The 24138-nt window shown below is 36.1% G+C and overlaps 1 protein-coding gene and 1 long non-coding RNA gene across 5 annotated transcripts in view; one reads left to right on the forward strand and one right to left on the reverse strand.

The window, feature by feature from the left end:
* LOC110830041 (lysosomal dipeptide transporter MFSD1-like) overlaps positions 1-23049 on the forward strand; it is a 32711-nt gene extending 9662 nt beyond the window's left edge. For all 3 annotated transcript variants that reach the window (XM_022064419.2, XM_087348078.1, XM_087348077.1), the window contains exons 4-11: positions 397-602; positions 2696-2906; positions 3582-3795; positions 4585-4682; positions 6667-6779; positions 8380-8482; positions 10412-10544; positions 17336-23049. In XM_022064419.2, coding sequence (XP_021920111.2) covers positions 397-602; positions 2696-2906; positions 3582-3795; positions 4585-4682; positions 6667-6779; positions 8380-8482; positions 10412-10544; positions 17336-17392 — 1135 coding nt within the window. In that variant the 3' untranslated portion in view covers positions 17393-23049. The remainder of the gene's footprint in view (positions 1-396; positions 603-2695; positions 2907-3581; positions 3796-4584; positions 4683-6666; positions 6780-8379; positions 8483-10411; positions 10545-17335) is intronic.
* Positions 16631-24102, reverse strand: LOC110830042 (uncharacterized). Of its 2 annotated transcripts, none has more exons than XR_002543152.2 (2): positions 23739-24102; positions 16631-17920 (listed from the first exon to the last, which is right to left on the reverse strand). It is a non-coding gene; the product is annotated as an uncharacterized LOC110830042 (long non-coding RNA). The 2 variants fall into 2 exon arrangements; XR_015534985.1 differs by having other exon boundaries at positions 17668-18047.
* Positions 24103-24138: the final 36 nt, after the last annotated feature.

A 24138-nucleotide genomic window follows, 5' to 3' on the forward strand; every position in this document is an offset into this window, starting at 1 on the left:
GAATTCTTGGGAAGCTAATTGTTGCTCATCTGGTTAAGACATTCCCTGTCTTAATGTAACCTGGAGTTATTGTGTTCATAAGAGCCTGCCACAGTTAATCTTCAGAATCCTAAAGTACAGTGCCCTAATGAGAAGGACTTTTAGCACTAGCTTTAAAAAATTAATATCACTCACTGTGAGTGTGTTTATGTGGTAAGACAGTGGTGGTGTAAAGTGAAACTTGTTAATGGACGCTGGTGTACTTACCATACCCCTGGATATAAGTTATTCATTGATCTTTGTAGTTGATTGAATATCATATGCATCTGTCCTAGCTATGTATAGAAATTCTATATATCCAGTATGTTTATAATACATTTTATTACATGTAGATATCATGACTATACTTGTTGGCAGGATCGGTGGTGAATCATTGGCAGTGGCACAGAATAATTATGCTGTGCTCTGGTTTAAGGGCAAGGAACTAAATATGGTATTTGGTCTTCAGTTGAGCTTTGCTCGGGTTGGTTCAACAGTCAACTTTAATGTGATGGAGCCTCTGTACACGTGGGTCAGCAAGTACTACTCAGGGTACATGTGTATCGGAGTTGTGCTCTTCATTGGTAAGTTACTGATAAACTTTACTGATTGGGTCATATTATCTTCTGCCTTGTTTATTTTTAACTGTGACATTTATAACAAGGAAGTAGTATATATTTGTGAAAATGTTTCCTGTTGTGGAAAAGAAAAAAAGTTCTAACTCAGTACATCAGCTTTTCTTAAAATGTTTCAGTCTGTATGATGAATTAATAATTATACAGTTTACTGATCCATTTCTGTTCATCTTTTCGATTAGTACATGTTCTAACCACAAGCATTGTCAGATAAAGCCTCTAAGTTTCACGTGTGTGCAGTGTTTGTAATTATGTGCATACAAAAATATTTTCATAGAGAATTTGTAGGTCAGTTTTATCTATATACAATTTTTCATATCCAGATTTAGTTACTTATTAGTTATTGCTATCAGATTGAAAGCTAAATGTAGAGTTTGTACAGCAGCCATGTTTTTTTTTTTACAGTCTATGAAAGAAAAACCTTTGCTAAAGTTATTTTTAAAATTTGAATTGCCCTTTGTTGAGTGACTTTAATGTGAGTTCTACCTCAAATGTTCACAAAGCTGCTATGTTTATATTATTGATGATAGGAAATTAGACAATGTTAACATACACAAACACTTATGCTGATTCCCACTTAAATAAATATGAACCACGATAACCCTAGCAACCATGTATGTACTGTTTTGACGTCATGCAGAGTGGCACAACCTCCACATTAAATTTCATCAAAATCTTCACTCACACAGAGACCTTCCAAGGGACCTAATGCAATAACACAGCAGACATCTGACCATAACAGAAGTCCATACCAATGATAAAGGTGTGGTGAAATGAAATGGCTTGCTAGTAAATTACATGAACTCTTCTAGAATTTATTGCTTCAGCAGAACCCAAAATTATGAAAGAAAGTTTCTAATAAAAGTATTTAATTGCATAGAGTCCCTAAATGAAGTACATAAACATATGTCTTTGTATAATGTTGTAATCAGCCTACAGAAAAGCAAAGAAAATTATATTAAGATGTTTCTATGCCATTTATCAGTGTGAAATCAGTAGTTTAATTGTGCCCTTACAGGTTAAGTTATTAAAATACTTTACAGCCTTGCACTCAATATTTATTTGAAAGTTACAGGATGTAACCAAAAATAAGGAGGTAATTCTCATCTACATGTGTTAACTCCTGGTAGTTAAGGGAGGCTGAGCAAAAATATTTACAGAAGAAAGGAAATGGGCCCTTTTGAAAAGAAAATTTATGACTTGAGTCCTGTTGTTCAAATTTTTACCTTTAATGTCATGTTCCAACTGAAATATGAAAATCCATTCAGAATCCAGAATTGTGACTATGTGAATTCAGCAGTCTGGAACCTTCCATAACCTCCTTACAGATTATGTGATATGCCAAGCACTCTGATTGCAATATCTCACTTGGTAGCATGTTTGCCTATGGTGTGGGCAACCCAGGTTTATGTATGATTTGAGGTTTTCACAGCAGTGAGTATGAAGATTTTTGTCTTCTGGGTTGTTGTGCTGTGTGGTCTGACGGAGTCAGTATGACCTCTGAAACGCTGGTAAACATCTACCAGACTACACCGCGCAACAACCCAGAAGACAGAAATCTTCAACCCAGGTTTAATTTCCAAATATGTTTTATCATCATGTATGAATTGCTTTGAAGGCTCTAAACTTACATTAATCATGAAAGTCCATTTATGCTTTCCTTCCATTGACTAATTGTATGAACCCCAAAGGATTCTTCTTGTTCTTTAGAATCACCATAATTTAAATATACATTCTGCAATATGCATCTGATCATAGCGATCCTTTCTAACCCTAATGTTTCCACTAGTGTCAACACATAATATTTTGCCAGGAAGTCAGAGGAGGGTTTCACTGCCATACTCCAAAACTAGAGCCAACTAGAGTGTATCAGTCAACCAGATTCCCTTGTTAGTACTGTATGGTCCAGTGATATTTCAAAGCCTGAGTTCCTGTTCAGTATTTGTGTGGCATTGGACTGCAAAGGAGTAAGAAGAACAAAATTTATATTTACTTTTATGTTTACTTCCTTTTATGCAAATAACATTTATGTTGTGTTGCAGCATCAGCTACATGTTTCATGTCACTCTTATGTGCTCTGTTACTTGCATACATGGACAAGAGAGCTGAAAGGATCCTCAAAAAGAAAACTGCTCAGGAGGGAGAAGTAGTGCGTCTCACAGATGTCAAGGATTTTCCGGCCATTTTCTGGCTGATATCAGTTGTCTGTGTTGCATACTATGTGGCTGTGTTCCCGTTTATTGCCCTTGGAAAGTAAGAAATTTTAATTTTGTACTTCCTACCACTTCTGAACTTGAGCAAATAAAGTGATAATCTACTGACTGGGTAGCTAGGGTTTGATTTACATTTGGGACTTAGCTTTTTATCCTCACATTTACTTCCGTAATAGCTCTGAGGGCCATCTAGACTTCTAACCAGTGAATCCTGAGGCTTTTTCTATATGGCAATATGAGCAGTGCATGAAGTTGATCACTCATCTCTGTTAAGTTCTATGATTAAGATTGCATGAAGCTTTACCTTTGTACTCCCATATGCTTTGTGTTATGATATTTAGGCATAGGAATAAGTTCACCTCTCCTTTGCCATGAATCAGATGCTTCTGCATTTCATTCAGGAGGTCCCAGTTTTAAATCTTGGCCCAGAGGTCTGACTGAATAGTTTATGGTTTTCCTCAGTCTTGCTGTTCAAATGCTGGGGTAGTGCCTTAAATTAGTCTGTAATTGCTTTCTCCCACATCCTCTTCAACTCTTTATTTTTAATCATCCTCTCACTGTTTGCTATGAAATTTGAGCTGTTCACAGCATTGTTAAATAAACTACAAATTTAATGATGCTGTCAGTTGCTGAAACTGTAAAGATTGCAGTGTTTAAAGTAGTCTAAATACTAATGGTTACATATAACTTATACTTTATTGTATGTTATTTGCAGGGTGTTTTTTGAGCGCAAGTTTGAATTCACACCTGACAATGCAAACACAGTGAACAGTATTGTATATATAATATCAGCTGTGGCATCACCTCTCCTTGGTCTTCTGGTGGATAAAGTTGGCAAGAATGTACTCTGGGTATGTTTATCAGTTCTGGTGTCCATTGGCTGCCATGCACTTCTTGCCTTCACTTTCATCAATCCATATATTGCAATGGTAAGAATAATATCCTTATTATTGTTATTGACTTAGCAATAAAACTGGAATTTTGCAGTATTTATGAATCTAGGAATAGAGTTCAGAACAGAGATTTCAGTTCAGAAATTTCTGATTGACATGGTTTATATTTATTTCACATTAAGGATTATTTGAACGTGATAAATACAATATCCATGCAGATGGAACATTTACTTCTATGTTCCAGTGGATAGGAAAACTTTTTATGTTCTGATAGATGTATATGTGGATATCCTTATATGTGACCCATTGTTCATGTGTTGCCACAAGTCGTAGCTCAAAGGCCATTGATCCCAGGTCAAAGGTTGGCTGCTTTTGTCAATGTCCCTTCTGTCATGATGGAGGGTTAGTTGTGCAGGAGGGATTATTGATTCAGAATAATCAAATTTAGACTATTGTCTTATCTAGTGTACCTATTACAACAAAGTAACCATTAACAAATAAGTGGCATTTTCATCGTCTGGAATGCAGATGATTATATAGTCTTCTTAAAGCTGTCCCACTATATGCCATGTAGGCATTTGGGGGGAGAGAAGGTATAGCTCCTACTCATTCTTGACCTCAGCACTAGATGGGGTGAGTGGTCAGCATCACACCCTGGCCATACTTTACCCCCAGGAAAGGACCCTGGTACCCACTGGATAGGAGGCTAGGTGGGCCTCAGAACTGGTCTGGACATGCTAGAGGAAAAATCATCTGTCCCAGTCGGGGATTGACCCCAGGTCGATGCTATACAATTTATTACCATATGTTTTGTTTTGTTTATAGTGTATCTTGGGTGTGGCGTATTCAATGCTTGCTAGTGCTCTGTGGCCAATGGTTGCTCTTGTAATTCCTGAATATCAACTGGGAACAGCATATGGCATGTAAGTAGTATGCAGAAGTTGTGGTTTATAGATAATTTAATTTCTGGTACTAAAAGACATCTAATTCATTTAATAATTCCAACTTCAGTTTTAAAGCATTAAAATTTAATGCTCCCCCTTCCCCCTCCTACATAGAATGAAACTTTATTCATTATGATGTTTCCTTCCCAGTCACTGTACTTTTCTACCTGCCTGTGTGTCACCCTGTTTTTAACCTTATTTTCCTGCCAGAGTGCACCCTGGTCCTTTCCAGCTTTCCTGTGTTGTGCAGGGGCTCGTGAGAGGATTCTCTGCAGTATCTGCTCCATTTTCGGACCAAAATTGCTTTGGTGGGGGGGTCTGATTTTTAAAACAGCAGATAACTGACATGGGTTCCTGGGATGATTTGTGATTTATAGACTTATTGGTGTGCTGTTTGTGCATGCATGTGTGTTAATAATAATAAATAAGGTTGTGGGCCAGTGTGTTCCAGCATAAAGAGTGTTTGAATTAATTGGCTTCAAGATGCAGAAATTTGAATGGTGTGTGAAGGGTTAATATCTAAACACTTTTTGGAACTGAAATTTAAACTAAAGGTTTCATGTATGTTAATGTTTTCTGACATACGATAGGCTCTAATTATAGTTTATCCCCACAAAATGAATTTAATTTGTTCATCAAAACCTTCCTTATTGTGAAATTGGAGAAATACTAGATGAAGGTCTAATTTGTTCTAAGACTATATAGTAAGTTAACCTTAAGTTGACCTTAAAAAATGTGGTAATTTTTGACAATTAAATATTATAAGAACATGGTAAATTGTTACAATTAACACACATAGTAAAGAATCTGTAAATAAAGCAGACAAATATTACAGTAGAATAATGCTTACCTTAGCTTAACACAGTAAGTAATGGAAATTGAGCACCAAACAATCATAAATGGGTGTTTTTGATTGGCTGAAGCTTGCAGAGTTCACTTAGAAGTGTTCTCTTTGGCTGATATTGACAACCACTTGACTTTGTAAGCAGTATTAATTTTAGAGGCTTGTTATAATAAATGACAGTAAGCGTGTTTAGGCAATAACACTTGCTGTTCCAGAGCTGCCTCTGAACACCACTTCAATAAGAAAATGTCTTAAGAGAGTCTGACTGTAATTGATTCCACATATTTATTATATATTAATAAAGCAGTTTAATCCCCTTGTCATAGTTCCATTTTAACTCATCTTCCAGGTGAAGTCTTATGATACTGAACTAGCAGTGCAAGATTTGTTTTGCTGCCACTTACATTTTCTTATTCATGTGTGAAAATGTTTATCAGTATGATGTTAGTATTGTTTGCATCATTTAACTTGGCATCTGGCAGAAGGGTGGGAAGGAGGCTAGCATGACATGCTATGTGCTTGATGTGCTTTGTGCGGGCATCAGAGTGACATTTCTGTGTCATACACATAGTGTTTGAGGTTTGCACATGTAACAGTTGAGGAAACATCACCATGTAGAATGTTTTTTGACTGGTTAATACCTGCATTAGTCCTGCGCCGTAGCTGCGCGGTCTGAGGCATCATGCTTCGGACCGGCGTTACGGAATGCGCGCTGGTTCGATTCTCGGGGGAGAAGAAACTTTCTCATGAGCTTTCGACCAGTGTATGAGACCGGTGCCAACCCAGCATCGTGAGGAAATTGGGGAGCTACAATGAGTAGCGTAATCTGGTCAGGAAAGCTAGCAATGGTTGGGGGTTCGTCGTGTTGGATGATCGTTCACCTCTGGTTACGCATGTGAACATGAGGCCAGCAGTCAAGGTAGTCAGCTTTGGCTCTCTGGAGCTGTTACGCCACGGATTTAATTTAATACCTGCATTACTATCACATTGCATGAACCATGCCAAACCTAGCTGAGCTAGAAACATTACCATTTAGTCCAGATGGCAAGTAAAGTGATGTGGACAACATGTATATATGTGAAATTTAGTGATTTTGTTATGTATCTTTTGTTCAACCAGTGCTCAGTCAGTGCAGAACCTTGGTTTAGCTGTGATTACACTTCTAGCTGGCAAGATTGTAGATTCTGGTGGATATCTCTTGCTGGAGCTGTTCTTCTTAGGCTGGCTGTGTTGTATGTATTTTACTAAAATTTACTGATTAGGCAGTTAGACCATTAGTTGTCCAACTTACAGTTGAATTTGAATTCAGGAAAAGTTATGTGCAGCAGGAAAGAGGGGACCCACATATTTGGATTTCTTAGAAAAATAAAACATTCTAATTTTTAAAATTAAATTTCTTTTTACGTATGATTTCATGGTAATTTCGTGTGAGACAGCAAAATAATGAAAAGTAATAATAAACAAGCAAATTGAGTTGTTAGCGTTTGAAACATAACTTTCCATAGTCATCTCGTAATTATATTGGTACGCCCCAAATATAGTCGGTTTATTCATAATCTTTTGTCATATATTTATTTATTTATTTATTTCCCCATCTGTGCTGAATTATTTACCATAGCAATGTAACCTCAAGCCATTATATGTAATATTTTCATTTGAAATGTTGACACTCTAAGGTAGGCCGCACACCGGCATGCATCAAGACATGTAACAGTCAAGACACAATGTCTGCGACATGACGCAAAGAAAGGAGCACAGTTGAAATGAATGAGATTATGAAAACCACCATACACTGGTCTGAGTCATGATGCTGACGTCAGCTTCATGCTGCAGACACGTGCAGCAAGACTCGGCATGTTCCTTTTCTGTGCGTCAGGATTGAGACGTCAGTACTCAAGTAACAGCACCAATGTACGTTATCGACATGAGTGAAAAGCAAACAAATATTAAGATAGTGCAGATGGTTGAGAAATTCCCGGTAATATACGATTATCAACTAGAGAAGATGTGATAAGACGCAGACACGTGCTGCTTCGGTGTGCGGACTCGAGTCTGAATCACGAATGAAGCAAGAAAGCGTCTTTTGTCTCATGTCTTGATGCTTGTCTTGACGCAGTTGGTGTGCGGCCGCCCTAAGTGCTACACTACAAAACAGCCCATTAGACCATCATGTGTATGTAGTATTGTTATAATTGTCACATCACATTTCAAATTCTTTGTTGGCTGTAATCTTAAATCCACAAATATTTTGAGCTTTCATCATATTGCCAGTTTTTATGGGGAAAATGATTTGCCTCTTGGAAAGTGGCAGCAGCAGAGATATGAGGATATATTAAAATGGAGCTTTAGGAAGTAGGTTTTAGTAATGTGTACAGATATAACTGTATGAATTACATTCAGCGGTGATATTTTATGTTAGCAGTATTGTGTTTTAACAGGACAGGGAGAAAGAATTGAATGAGTTGGTTTTTTGGGATAAAATACCATATCTTCTGTATATATGAGTAAAAAAGTTGTTATAGGACCTTGAAATTGTGTATTTAGATTTTATGGTGTAATTTTCCAGGTGTGTCTCAAATTTTCATTAATATTGATTATAGCAGTTTCATATAAATATTTGAACTTTTTAGGAATTTGTTGTGGGATGTCACTGCCTGTGTTGTCACTATTATTAGTTCATGCCTTTTTCTGTATGGAAAATGTACTATTGTTTGAGCTTAGTGTTGCATGACATGGCATTTCAGCAGATAAATGAAATATAAAATTTATTGATTGTTGTTCTGTATATTTTAATGAATTTAATTCTTTACTTTTCTTATAAATCTCTTTCAGTGGCTCTTGTTATATCTGTTGTCATTTGGATCCTTGATTCAAGTTCTTCAGGCATACTGAATATGACTCCCAGACAACGGGAAGTATTTGAAAGAAATCGTTTGTAAGTATGAATGCTTTGCTGATTAACTTTAATATTTAAATATTTTATTTCAAGGAACTAAAACCACCCATCATTCTTAGTTGAGAGTCACAGTAATCAGATACCTGTGATTGCTAGCATTTCCTCATTCAGAAAGTTTACAAATGGATGGACTATTTGGTGTGACTGTTCTTATAGTCACTTTGATGGTTGGGAGCTGGAAGTACTGTGACATTTAAACAGATATTATACTCCTTAAATCTGATGTTGATAACTACTGTTGCCTTGTCAATGTGTTGAATTAGCGTTATATGAAGTTCAAAGCAATACAGTGTTGTCCTTTTGAGATATTTCAATCGTGATTTGGTCAACAGTAATTCTTATGTGTAGCTGTCATTGTCATCTACACAGAAAGTATATATGCAGACTCTGATTTGATTTGTTGCATTGCAGAAATTTTACTCTTCAGATTATTGGATGGAACACTTTGTGTGTTTTAGTGCCCATGATCACAGATCTGTTTATCTTTTATGTTAAACCAAAAGTAGTCCAGTTTTGCCATAGCGGTTCTAGAATTTTGACAGTGGTCTCTGAATCTACGTTTTTAATGAAGTTTTCTCTATTCCAGAGAATTGCTTATAGAAATTGTGAGTTGTTAATCTGTCATTTGTATGCTTTAGACCTCCTCCTCACAATGTCGGTCAGCTTGCTTTGGGCTACAAGTGGTATATCATTTGAATTTTAGGCAGTTAAATCATCATCAGCATGAAAAGTCTTCCAATTTTCAGATTTGACATTCTTATGATGGTGAAGATGTTGGTCTTCTGTGATGTAGTTGGATACCAGCATTATGGAGGAACATCCAGCTTCTTTCTTCAGGAATTTAAGTCCTGAAAATGTTTATATGTTACCATGTTATTTGTTGCTGCTAAGGAATATTAATTTAGTTGTAAGATTTGAGGTTTTCACAGCGGTGAGTATGAAGATTTCTGTCTTCTGGGTTGTTGCGCTGTGTAGTATGGTAGATGGTTACCAATGTTTCAGAGGTCATACTGCCTCCGTCATCAGGGTGATGAATTGGAGGCAGTATGACCTCTGAAACGTTGGTTAACATCGACCAGACTACACAGCGCAACAACCCAGAAGACAGTAATCTTCATACTCATCGCCCTGATGATGGAGGCAGTATGACCTGTGAAACGTTGGTTAACATCGACCAGACTACACAGTGCAACAACCCAGAAGACAGAAATCTTCATTAATTTAGTTTTTCTTTCAATGGCTAATAACCAAAAATACAGCTGAAACATCATAAATTGCAATAGAGCTTGCAAAGTATTTGTCTGAGTAATAAATACACTGCAGGTTTTTTATACTGGATCATGTTTAACATTTCTACACATTTGTTTAATTCCCACAGTGAGCTTTTACTTGTAGCTTCACAATGATGAAGCAGGAAAGTCAAATGTTGTTGGGTCTGTCATCATTAATCATTCGCCAAAATGTCATTCAGTATAATATCTGATGCACTCTGCTAGTGGAACCTTTCTTCAGAATGTCCTTTCCTCTCAATGGCACTTGTGGAATGCTACCAGAGTATAGTCAAAACCACTTACTGGACTGTATATGTTATGTAACTATATGGAAGTTTTGAGATAATTTTAAAGAATTTGATTTGAAATATTTGAATCCATTTTATATAGGTAAATATTATGCAAATGGATGAAATATTGTACAAACTGAAAATTAGTAATACAAAATTGATTCAGTGTGTGCTGGCTGCCTCTTTCAATGTATATGTTTTCTTTATACTTGTATTGATCATGGACCTTTTGTAGTTATTAACATAAATCTTGAATCCATGTTTCTTAGGCAGAAAAAAAAATTAAAATTTGATGTGGTATTGGGTAAAAATATAGTGAAGCATTAAAATATGATGTGTGATTTTAGAGCTGCTGATGCCCTAGAACGTGAGAAACTACTTGCATCAGGATCCATGTCGGACATCACGCCTCATGACTTGCTTCAGCCTCACTCAGACTTCCATATCCGCAATCGTTACCTTTCTCGAATTGGAGCACCGGTAAGACTGCTGTTTAAACCACTCATAAATCAGAAAGTACAAATTAGCATTTGATACTTACATGGATTTTAAATACAATTACATTTTCAAGTTCTTTACTGTTATGCTTTTGTTTCATACTAATTGCATCAAAATTACATTGAAGTCTCAGACCTCTATTAAAGACCCTTGTCATCTATTGTCTTGGACCAAAAATTGCCATGTTTCAGTTGCTTTGTTATGTAATGTGGCATTCCCATTCCGTGAGGTTGTACTGTTCTACAACGGTTGATTTTCTGTTTAGTCCGTCACGTAAATCAGGAGAGGAAAAGAAGTCTGTGTACAGTTTGCGTCTTTGTCTCTCTCTCTCTCTCTCTCTCTCTCTCTCTCTTGTTTTTGTTTTTTAAGCACTTTGCTGTAGTGTGTTGTCATATTTGTAGTTGCTGGTATTATGTCCTACTCCACAGAATTCCATGCTGTATGTGTAACCAGTCATATTATACACTTTGTAAATTCTGATTCTGAAATGTTTGTGTTTTGTCTGTAATTCATCTTACCTTTGAAAGGTACTAGACTTAATTCACAGCCAGATGCTTAGAACGAATGTAATACTCTGAATAGGTTTCATTATAGAAGTCAAAAACATTTTTCAGTTTACTTCATAGGCCGTAACTTGGATCTCTTATATCAGCAGCAGTCATTGTTTGAAAAGTGTAGGAATATAAAAAAATGCTGTGTTCAGTAGAGTCCTTGTTGATATGGAATGCCACATTTTGTCTTTGCCACGTGTGTCACCAAAGAACTGATGGACACCATTGTTTGGTCGCTCTGATATTGGTAATGGTGGCCGGTTACGTGTTAATTCCACCTCACGACTTTGATGCAATTGTAGTTGTTGACTTGCATGTGTGGTCTGCTTACGCTAAAGTACTATTAATACACATGATAAAATTTTATTTTAAAATATATCGAGTGCATAACACCTTGTTGAAATACAGTGAAACCTCGATGCATCGTTTTCGGCGGGGGTGAGAAATAAAAACGATGAATACGGGAAAACGATAGTTGCGGGAAAGCATTAAATTTTTTTAAAAAACAACGTTTCTCTTTCATAGTTACTTCTTTTTACCAAAAAAGTCTTTAATGGACAACTGGTTTGTCGAAACTTTACGTTTTAGGCCAAACAGAGCCCTTTCCACGTTCAAAATGTTTCCACATCACGTTCACTAATATTATGCGCATAAAAGAATGACTTCACTTTTGCCAATGCTTCGGCAAAACTCGGCACAGCTTCGGGCTCACATTTGTCGCTTCCTCTTCCTCTTCCTCACCACTCCCACCCCCTTCGCTAACAATAACAGGAAGACTGGAAATACTATTACTGCCGAACTCAACGAAACATAGCTGTAGAAGACACGAGATGAACCAGAAGAATGAAAAGTGCCGCCCGCCTTTCCTTTGTACGTATAATAAAAGCATTTGTGAAGAAATTCACACTGCACATGCCATCTGGCATCGCTGGAACGAAATATGAGTGCACCCTAATTAAACTCATAAAATTTCTGACAATGAGCACCGCCATTCACTCCAACTATCACCCCTGCACCGCTGACCCATCATTCCAAAAGAATCTGTGCTGGTTGGGCGACATAACAGGTTACTGCTACTGCGTATTCCAAAAACATTGTGCGTCTTTCGGTATTAATTTATCTCAAAACCCAGCATTTTAATTTCTCAGAAACAATCATTGCGGGAAAATTGTGGGCCGGGACTAAGATTTTTGAACAATTGATGCGATAAAACGATAGTTCGAGGAACGATAGAAGCGGGAAAATGTAACATTATTTTATATGGGATGTATTCGGGACCGAAGAAAACGGACGATGCATCCGGGAAAACGATAGTTCCGGGAACGATGAATAGAGGTTTCACTGTAGTTGGATATTGGTGATGGTGGCCGATTACGCATTTCTTCCACCTCGCGAATTTGATGCCTTCGTGTGAATTTGTTACAAGTGTTGTGACATGAAAGAGTATGAATATTTATCACATAACCTGTGGCACGACGTCCATTCAAAATTTCAGCAATTTCCGACCATCCATGGTCTATTTCGAAAATTTGTGTGCAGTGCGCCATGTTCAGCTGACGCTGATTACCCCTGATTGGTTGCGTTGGGTTAGGTTAGGTTAGGTTAATGGGGCATATGCACAGTAGGTGATGCGAAGTGACATGGTGCAAGTTGTCTATGCGAAGGCATCATATGTGTTCAATTATAGATTGCTTAATATTAAGCATTCAAATAATTCAATGTTCTTAAATTATTGAACAATCTTGTGTGTGAGAATGTACCATAGCTGAATACTTCAAAGATTTTACATTGGATACCATCTAGTTGACCTCAAAAGATACTTGACTCACGTCACTTAGGCTTGATTTTACGCAATTGTAGTTGTTGACGTGCATATGTGGTCTGCTTACACTTAAGTCCTATTTGTACACATGTTAAAATTTTATTTTAAAATATATCTTGTGCATAACACCTTGTTGAAACAGTCGGATATTGGTGATGGTGGCTGATTTCACGTTTCTTCCACCTCGCGACTTAGATGCTTTCGTGTGAATTTATTACAAGTGTTGTGACACGAAAGGGTATGAATTTTTATTACTTACCTGTGGCACGGCGTCCATACAAAATTTCAGCAATTTCGGACCATCCATGATCTATTTCGAAAATTCGTGCACAGGTCGCCATGTTCAGGTGACGCTGATTACCCCTGTTGGGTTGAGTTGGGTTAAGTTAGGTTAGGTTAGGTTAATGGGGCATCTGCGCAGTAGGTGATGCGCAGTGGCGTTGTGCAAGTTGTCTATGCTAAGGCATCATATGAGTTCTATTATCGATTGCTGGATATTAAACACTCAGATAATTCAATGTTCTTAAATTATTGAACAATCTTGTGTTTGAGCCTGTACCATAGATTTTACATTGGATACCTTCTGGTTGACTTCGAAAGACTCTTGTCTCAGGTCACTTAAGCTTGATTTTACGTAATTGTAGTTGTTGACTTGCATGTGTGGTCTGCTTACGCTTATGTTCTATCAGTTCACATGTAAAAATTTTATTTTAAAATATGTCGAATGCATAACACCTTGTTGAAATAGTCGGATATTGGTGATGGTGGCCGATTACGCGTTTCATCCACCTCGCGACTTTGATGCCTTCGTGTGAATTTATTACAAGTGTTGTGACACGAAAGAGTATGGATATTTATTACATACCTGTGGCACAACGTCCATTCAAAATTTCAGCAATTTCCGACCATCCATGGTCTATATCGAAAATTCGTGAGTAGGGCGCCATGTTCAGCTGACTCAGAATACCCCTGTTGTGTTGCATTGGGTTAGGTTAGGTTAAAGGGGCATCTGCGCTGAAGGTGATGCGCAATGACGTGATGCAAATTGTCTATGTTGAGGCATCGTATGAGTTCTATTATCGATTGCTGGATATTAAGCACTCTAATATTTCAATGTTCTGACAATATAGAAGAATCCTGTGTTTGAGGCATTACCATAGCTTTACACTTTTAAGATTTTACATCTTTTACCTTGTTGTCGACCTCAAAATAATCTTGGCTCACGTCACTTATGCATTTTTTCTGCAATTGTGGTTGTTGTATTGCATTTGATGTCTGCTTACGCTAAAGAATTATTAGTACACATTTTAAAATTTTATTTTAAAATGTATCGAGATATTACAAAGATCCAGCTTGTCAGAAATATACTATATGTATACATATCCACACTAACGTCACATTTAGACACGTCCAACCTCTGTAAAACAGGTACGTCTTGAATTTATTTGGCTGTCACCATAGGAAACACACACCTCTTTTGTGCACACGTGTAGTTTAATGCCACATCTCTGCATTTCACACGTACACCAGACCGTAAGTGTAATGTTCTACCTGTCTCCATCTTGCATACGTCACTGGAACGAGAACGTCCTCGACTTCACTCTACGAAGCACACAGTAGTTTAACATTTATCGCAGGAAATAAATGTTGCTAATTATCCCGATGAACATATTAGTTTGAGTACCGATGTACGAAAGCTTGAAATTAAAAAGTTGAATACCTCTTAGCTAAATTCTAAGGCTAACATTGAATGACGGAGACTGCACTGCCTCTCGACAAAAATCAATAACGACTGGCTTTCACTTCCGGGGCTGACATCTATCTCACGTATGTGAAAGCTGATGTACAGGTCCTTGCAGTCAAATCGAACCACATAATATTCTGTTTAGAGTTTTCTCCGTTAGAGTTCATAATTTTGTGAGGTCTGCTGTAGGCCAATCACTACATAGAAGGGTTATTGATTTACCTGACTGCAACAGCACGCCATCAGCATTCTAATTCGGAAAGTCTTTTTACACATGCTGCCAGCTGTACGCTACTTTAAATGAGTACGAACAGTCGTGATTTTCGAAAACGATTTTGATTTTTGCAATTCATATTGTATATTTATTTGTTGTTTTTCTTAATTTCCATCACTTGAATGTATTTGGATTCAATTTTAACACCTTTATTTAAGTATGGTGATTTCTGTGTGCGAATCCTTACGTATGAAGCTACAACGCGCTTACAAACCTTAGTCACTATCAGTTTCTTCGCCATAAAAATCTTCCTGCAGTCATTTTGTGCATTTGTTAGTCGTATGACGTATCTGTGCACGTACAGGCACCAGTTAGAAAATATAAAGAAGCGTCTTTGTGCATAATTCCTTGTTGATAAAGTTGGATGTTGGTAATCGTGGCCGATTTCGCGTTTCTTCCACCTCGCGACTTTGATGCTTTCGTGTGAATTTATTACAAGTGTTGTGACACAAAAGGTTATGAATTTTTATTACTTACCTGTGGTACAGCGTCCATACAAAATTTCAGCAATTTTGGACCATCCGTGGTCTATTTCGAAAATTTGTGCCCAGGTCGCCATGTTCAGGTAACGCTGATTACCCCTGTTGGGTTGAGTTGGGTTAGGTTAGGTTAATGGAGCATCTTCACGGTAGGTGATGCGCAATGACGTGATGCAAATTGTCTATGTTGAGGCATCGTATGAGTTCTATTATCGATTGCTGGATATTAAGCACTCAAATATTTCAATTTTCTCACATTATAGAACAATCTTGTGTTTGAGTCACTACTATAACGTTACAGTTCAAAGATTTTACATTGGAGTTTGACGCCATAATCAAATGCAGATGGTTGTGGTATCATCTTGTTGTCGTCCTAACCACATGTTTCGTGCCGGATATGTTTATGTTCACCCTGTTTTCTGGACTACCAGACCAAATCTGTTTAGACTTCTCTTGGTCTGATTGGTAGATTTGTCCCTCAGGTAATCTTGCTTCCAATCTGTTGTATTAGTCTTGAACTCTCAGCTTTTGTACAACCAAACTGTTCTTGCCATATCACATGTAGTATGAAGTTGTTACACTGACTGCATAGCTGTTTAAATAACCTTTAGATTATTTTTGATGATTCACTGCAGAGTTTACACATTCCAAGTTGATTTAAATTCTCAAATGAACTCTGTTTCATTGGAGGGAATGGAATAAAATTTTCTTTTTGTCATAGAAACAAAGCCTTTGGTTCGAATGAATTTTGTTGCTCGGCCTCTGACACCAGCACGAGCAGCAGAATTAAACTTTTTATGAAGCTTACTCAATCTTGTGATGTGTGTCTGCTAAAGGGATTTATTCTAAAATTTGGACTTGTATGCCTTAGACAATTTTTACATTTTGTTTTTGAAACTCCTCACTGTTTATGAACTGTTTTGTAATCAGACTACCAAGAAATGATTCTGGGAAAGATTGTATTCATGTCATTATGAGGCTTGTCCAAACAAACATGCCTGTAGCAGTTCTAAGCCAAGTACAGTCTCCTTCAATACGTTCTAATAACATAATGAGTTTAAATTTGAAGAATAATTTATTAAACATGTAAAAAATTGGAATAACTGGAAGTAAATTGGTGTGTTTATAAAGACTGACTATTATGAAACTCTGTGCAGGTAAGTGGGTTCATTCTTAATAATAAAGTATATTTTGAGTGTTTAGCTTAATAAATGCATTATATTTTGTAACATACAATACTTTGAGATGGTTTAAATTACAGTCAAATCTGTATGTGCACATGGGCCACAAAAATTTAAATGCTGTACCTGTAAGGTTTTAGAAAAAACACCACATTTCCATTAATTACAAGGATCAGTTGTATGTTGTTTCTGGAACTAAATCACTGTTTTACTAAGAATCATATGAAACCCATAAATGCACTATTAGCAAAATACAGAGTTATTGAATTTTAGAGCATGTGGTACATTTAGTTACCACTGGGGTTGAAAGAGGTAGCACAGTTTACTTCAACCTTTTTGACTGACTGACTAAATGTAGGATTTTGTTTTTTCTGCTGTAGTTTTCATGATTCTGTGTCAAGTCAAAGTTCAAAAATTGTTTTCTCTGATAAATTAAATACATTTAGTTGTGACTTGAAGTAGATGTCATATTTACATGAAATACTACATACAGTTTATAATTTTAATTCAGTTTTATGGAAAAAAAATTTATTGCACTGCATATTACTACAGGGTTGGCTGCTTCGCTTGTCTTGTAGTGGTTTTGGGCATATGCTTCTTTTTCACATGAAGCTATGTCTTCCAGAGTCTGGAAGGTATCTGTTATCTCCTGAATAGGATGTTATTTGTCTGTGCCTATAAGTTCCAAACTACATTGGTAATTTTGTGCTTTATTTTTTCAGTTGCCTTCCAACTACAGTGTGAATATGAAAGGACTAGCATATAGAGCACTCAGATAAAACAGGTTCAGGAGTAGAATCATGAATTTTGTGAGTTCAGGAAACAGGTAACATCTAATTCATTTACCATAATGTATTTATTGTAGGTTAATGGTCTTCCCAAAAACTGTGATAAATTGTTTCCATCTCCTTTGGCACTAGTGGAGAGGTAGTGCTCTTTTCAGCATTTATGTATGAATGTATGTATGTATGTTAACTTTTCTATTCCAAGGAAAAATAACTAAATCAGTAGTGAAAACACATCTTATACTTGAAATTAAATGTGTAAGTGCTCATTTGATTAAGGATGTTGTGAAAACTGTTTTATTTTCCTGGCAATGAGTACATTATTGATCGTAGGATTTGAGGTTTTCACAGCGGTGAGTATGAAGATTGCTGTCTTCTGGGATGTTGCACCGTGTAGTATGGTAGATGTCCACCAACGTTTCAGAGGTCATACTGCCTTCATCATCAGGGCGATCTTGAATAATATTCTTTGGTCAAAGTTAGAGTTTGATTTTCTCTTTTCTTCTGGGCTCTTTCTCCAAACTGCAAAATGGTGGATTCCTCACATGATCTCTTTGTAACACTCACACTAACAAGCTATGAAGTCTATTGATAAATTGCCCCCTTCACATCACCTCTGGTGGTGTTGTTCTCTGTGTTGTGTTTCCATCTGTAAGGTTACAGTAGTAGACATGTAAATATTTTAAAATTCCATTATTGCTAGATTTTATTCATACATGACTACTTTTTCCCCATTTTTATGCAAGAAGTGTGTCAGTTCTTCAGACGAATATGGAATTTTATTGGTGTTTTATGTGTAATTCTGAGTGCCATAAAATCAGCATATGAAAGTTCAGATTATTTTCAGCACCCTGCTACGAATGGTTGATTACTCATACCCCAGGGTGATATGAAGTTATTTTTACTTCCATACAACTAGCTATTTTTGCTTGGAATATTCATTATGTTCCCCCGATACAGAAAGATGTATGTATGTATGTATGTATTTAATAAATGAATATACAGGAATTCAGAGAGAGTGATAGCTTATTGGATTTTAAGAAAGTTTTTGTTGAGAATTGTGCTTTCATTGTGAACAGGTCACTCGTGTATGTTCCTGAATGTTAACCTACTTTTTATAAGATGACTCATTGTAGATTGGTCATGCATATGTATCATGTGTACGGTTGTGTGTAACTATATATTAAAAAGGAGGAAAAGAGGTCTTGCCGAACTTAGAACAGATATTCCATGTAAATATGGTATAATGAATGCCCTGATCAGTTTTGTTTTGGCCAGTTCATATTTGAAGTATATTAATAACAGTTAAGTGTAAATGATTTTTTTGCCAATAATCCATTTTATCAGTAAGCTAAATTTCTATAACTAAGTGCCTTCTAAAATGCAAATATTGTATTCTTCCTGCCCATATGAGGTGTGACAATTATATTCCTAGAATGCCTGCATATATGTCACATTGAGTGGCAAAAGAGCAGTAACTGAGCAGCAACAAGTTATGATGTGTATGTGGTTGAGTCTTGTGTGTCGATGAAGCAAATAAGTTAGTAGTAGCAAAGCAGTGGCAGAGTTACAGAAGTGTATGTGATAGGTTGTTGGAGCAGTGCATCAACATCAAGTGTTTTGCAAAGTTTGGCAAAAGTACCAGTGAAACTCTGCAGATGTTAACAGAAGTTTATGGTGCTGATGCTGCGGAAACGTCAAGAGTCGTTTGAGTGGCATGTAAGGTTTACAGAGGGTCAAGAAGATGTTAAAGACAATGAAAGAGCTAGACTTTGTTTGTTTTATCAAAGGGGCACTGTTCACTTTGATTCTGTTTGACAGGATTGAACAGTGAACCAGCATTGTTATTGGGAAATATTGGCAAGGTTATGTGAGGTTGTTCATTTGAAAAGACCTGAACTTTGGACTGATGCTTATGACATGCTCACTGTCTGGAAGTTTTTGGCCATAAAATCATTATTGAAATTGGAGTATTCTCCATATAAGCCAGATTTGGCCGTGTGCAACATTTGGATATTTCCACATGGTATTATCCTCAAATCTACAACGTCTCCCCATCAGTCTCCTCCCTTCATGCTTCCCTGACCAATACCTCTTGCCCCATCCATGTACACCACATGCCCTTCCCATCTCATTCTTCTTGATTTATCCTGACAGTATTGGTGGAGTAGTACAAATTTTTAAGGTCATAATTATGCAGTTTGATGTACGAATTTTGTATGAAGGTAGGTTGTAAGCATTTGTACAAATTACATTTTTTTTTGTAAAGCAACAATTACAAGTATGACTGTTATGAAACTTGAGGTATATCAGGCAATGTACATTCTTCCTAGAAAGCAAATAACATTGTGCTAGTGGGCTATTTCAGTTTTAAGGGCAGATCTCATGAGGTGGGCAGTTGTTCACTCCTTAAGCATTCTGCTTATCTACTGATTTCAATCGCGGGGACCAACGAATTGCCGATTGTAAGTGCATAAAATAAATTTTTAAATTCCCTTTATTTTATTTACGTTATTTCAAGCTTTACATGTAATGCCATTATATTACTCGTCAATGTTTGGGAGTTGGGAACGCATGTCATTGACTTCCCGTTGATTTACATTATAAAAGAGTTTCAATTTACGCCGGTTCGTCCAGGAACGCATCCCCGGCGTAAATCGAGTGCTACCTGTACTTTGAAGTTGTTATCATTAAATTGAAGAATGATGGATTTGTGATCCTGGGATGAGTAATTTGTTCCATGAGTTATTAATGATTTGTGGTTCCCATAGTTTTCCATTTCATAGAAGTGGCTGAATGGTTTGTTTGTGCTGTTACTATCTATTTGTAATGAAGTGGGTAATCAGTTGTGTCTGGCGGTAGATCTGTTTCTGATGGATGCCATGGCAGTTTGGATGTTTAATCTTGTCACATTGCTGTTTCTTAGGTGGTTCTTGCTGCTATTATCCATATGACCTTCCTTTTTATATAGGTCACCTGACTCAGAGTATTATAGTTTCTTGATATCAACTAGATATCGGGGATGTGGGATATGGGCAAACCTGATACAAATTGGATTTTGGGGATTTGATTTTTGAATTTAGGTATGTTGTAGTGATGAACTTAGGACACCAATCAGGGATTATTTATGGCCAGAGCTTCGTGTAAATGTTAATGGGTTACTTCTGGATTGGTAATTAGTGTGATGCAAATTCCCAATTTAAAGCTAGAACAGTTTCTTTCATCCTATGAGAATTTATTGATACAGAATTCATATACTGACTGATATCAACAGTTTTCTACTGCACTGTGCTGTCTAGAAATGAATGTCGATTCTTTGATTAGATTACCTTTGTGGCTGTTAGCTGATTATTTTATTTTACTTCAGTTTGTTGTCCATGAAGCACTTGTTAACACATTCACATTTAGTTATCAATTTACACAAGTTTCAATTCAGCTATCAAATATTTTTTATAAAATGCAAGGTAATTAATATTTTACAAATAACTTTGTCAGTTCCATACTTAATTAAGAAATTAAACACATGCATCCTGTTGTGGATATCTGTATGAAATATCAATAATAAGTTATATTACCATAACATGATGATATTGGCAAGTTCATCAATAATTTTGATATTTTTTGAGAGCTACATGTTTCAAGAACCACGCTCAGCCCCCCCCCCCCCCCCCCCCCCCCCCTTCTGTATATATACATACATATACACACAAGGTGAAACAATATTCGGGCACAAGCTATTCATAGTGAGATTCCTTGTTAAAAAGCAAGTAAAAAATATGATACATCATATGTCCTGTAACATTTAGTTTTCATGATACATGTTCACATGTCCACAGAATGTTGTGCAAAAAGAGCTCATCTGCAGCCTGTGTATTTAGCCATTAGTAAAATGGCAGTATGGAAATATATGTGCGCTCCAAAGTACATTGAGGAACCTCGGTTGGGACAGTCTCATGCGACATTGCATCAGCTGCAAGGATGGCATCATCATTGGATGGTGTCTGTACAGTCTGTGGGCAACCTGCATTCACATGTGCCGTAGGAGATGCACGTTCTATCTCACAGAGACACTGCCCCAGTTGTCGAAACACATTAGCGTCTGCATGATGTTGACTAGGATAACATAGTGTGTATTCCTATGCAGCAGAACCAGCTCGACTCTTACAGGCATTGAGGATTATTAGCATGTTGCAGTATTTGTCGTGTATGTATTCCAAGATAATTGCTGTGCAATGCACTTTATGTATTGCGATAAATTTCACTGCTTTGAAGTGTTAACCCATTTGACAGTGATGGCTATCTCAAAAACTGAACATCGCAGTACGTACATTGTACAACATTTTTGACATTTTTTAACAAGGAATCACTATGGAGACCTTGTGCTATTCCTTAACTGTCTAGTCCCTATAATTCCAACACTTTCTACTTACATGGCTTACTTATTGCCCTGATGATGAAGGCAGCAAGGACCTCTAAAATGTTGGTAAATTTATACTAGACTACATGGTGCAACAACCCAGAAGACACATCTTCAGACTCACCGCCGTGAAAAGCTCAAATCCTACAATATCACAATTCTGCCCATCAAATGCCTTGCTGATATTCTTCATTGACATGCATAAGCAGTACATCACGATTATTAAAAGGGAACTTGAATTCTTCAGCATTTATTTATTTTTATTTTAGACTGTAATCTTAATGGATTTCTGAATGGAGCATTGTAGGATGGGATTCAAATGTTCCCTTAATTTTAGTAAATTGAACGCTCACTTGTATTATTGAAAGTTAGTGTGATAACAGCCATTATTAAGAAATAGTCTTCTCTTAGAACTGGTATTTATGTTTACAAACTTATTACTTTATAATAATGAAAGAATTTTTTCCTTTTTACTGAAACATCAAAAATGATATTTGTAATATTATTCAAACTGGTAAATGCCCACTTTTAATGTACTGTTGCTCAGAAATTCATATGGGATACTTTAATATTTAGTGATGCATAAATTACAGGTATTTCAAAGAATGTGTACAAGTGAATTTAGATATTTGTATTTTACATTTAAGTTTTTAATGTTACTTTATAGTTCAGAAGCATTCCCAAGAGAAGTGCGTATGGTAAATGCTTAAACCATAATATATTTTAATGTTCCTTTTGCAGAAATTAATTTTGTAAAATAAAAGTGTTTTGGTTTGTTATTAATCAAGAAATATGTATAGTAAACTTTGTAATTACATTTGTTATAACTGGTAAGAACTGGCACATGTCAATTTTAATCTGTCTGTGTTTGAGTTAACATAAGAAAAACAGCTCATGGTTCTACAGTAGTAGTATGCCAGTTTTTCTATTTTAAGTAACATAAATATGTCTCTTCACAAACAATTTCTTTGTGCACAAAGTCTGCTACATGACAAACTTGAGAAGTACTTATTTTAAGGTTATGTTGTCATGACACCATAGCTGACAGTATACCCCTTTTGGTCTTAGTGTATATGGTGTAATTAAACTTGTCATTATGTCTCAAAGTATATGTAGAAACCTGTTACAGCACTAATAATTAATGGAAAAATTAGTGTTTACATGATGGTGTACATGTACATATAAAGTTAATTATAATGAACAACTGTGGAATAAAAATATATTTATCACATTCTTTCTCACTCTTTTCTTCCATTCTAGAGAATATTGATGTTAAATAACTTGCATTGCCTGAATTCTGAATGTGAACAGTAGCACAGAAAAACTATGTATACCACTTGTATATATTCTCCATTGTTCAATTTTGTAGATATTAAATGATCTCTCACTGCTAATGGCCAGGCATTTACATATGTAGTTCACATTAAAAATGCTTTTAGCAGCCAAACTTTCCCACTTCCTCAATTTGGATAGGAAGGTTTATATTTACTTTCAGTGTGGTTAATAAATCGATTTTATACATTACAAATTAATTTTGGTAGTTTAAATTAAATATATAAACATAGATCAGAAAAGTACTTTACATTTAAAATAAAATTATTATAATAATGGCAGGCACTAAAATGAGACAGAATTAAGAAATTTAATATTCCACTAGCTAGCAAATTCTTGTGCTCATTATTGTCATTAGTAGTGGACAACATAGAAAATTTTCAAACAAACTCAGATATCCATAACATAAGTGCAAGATACAGATATAACTTTCATGTGCCACACTGACCTCTGCAAATATCAAAATGGAGTATACTGTATTAGAATTAGGCTGTTCAGCGATTTTCGCCCTACTATAAACAGTCTAAATCAGGAAACAAAAAATTTAAGCTAGCACTAAAAGTGTATCTCTTACTCCATAGAAGAATTTACCTCAAAAAAAATCCTGTTATTATAAATTCATGTAGTGGTTATGATTTCTTGTGTAATTATTTTTATTGTAACACTGAAGTTGACTGTATATTTTCATAACTATTTCATTTATATTTGTATTAGAAACAAATATTTGTGCTATGATATGTTCTACATCCTTGTCTTGGGTCTCTGAAAGCTCTATGGAGTGTAAATAAATTCTATTCATCTTTACACTACCATCAGATTACATGGCACATCATCCCAAAATGTACAAATATTCGAAACGATTCTCACTATTTAGCACAAATTAGCCGAGCAAACAGATTCCAGGGATTAATTACTTTGCCTCTTTGCTATCTATTGCGATCAGTATTAGCATGGGTTCCAACATCCTACTCATGAGATTATAGTTCGTAAA

Source organism: Zootermopsis nevadensis, unplaced genomic scaffold (genome assembly GCF_977971745.1).
Source record: "Zootermopsis nevadensis isolate Lab colony 2312 unplaced genomic scaffold, Znev_1.0 Znev_ptg000012l, whole genome shotgun sequence".
Taxonomy (NCBI): Eukaryota; Metazoa; Arthropoda; class Insecta; order Blattodea; family Termopsidae; genus Zootermopsis; species Zootermopsis nevadensis.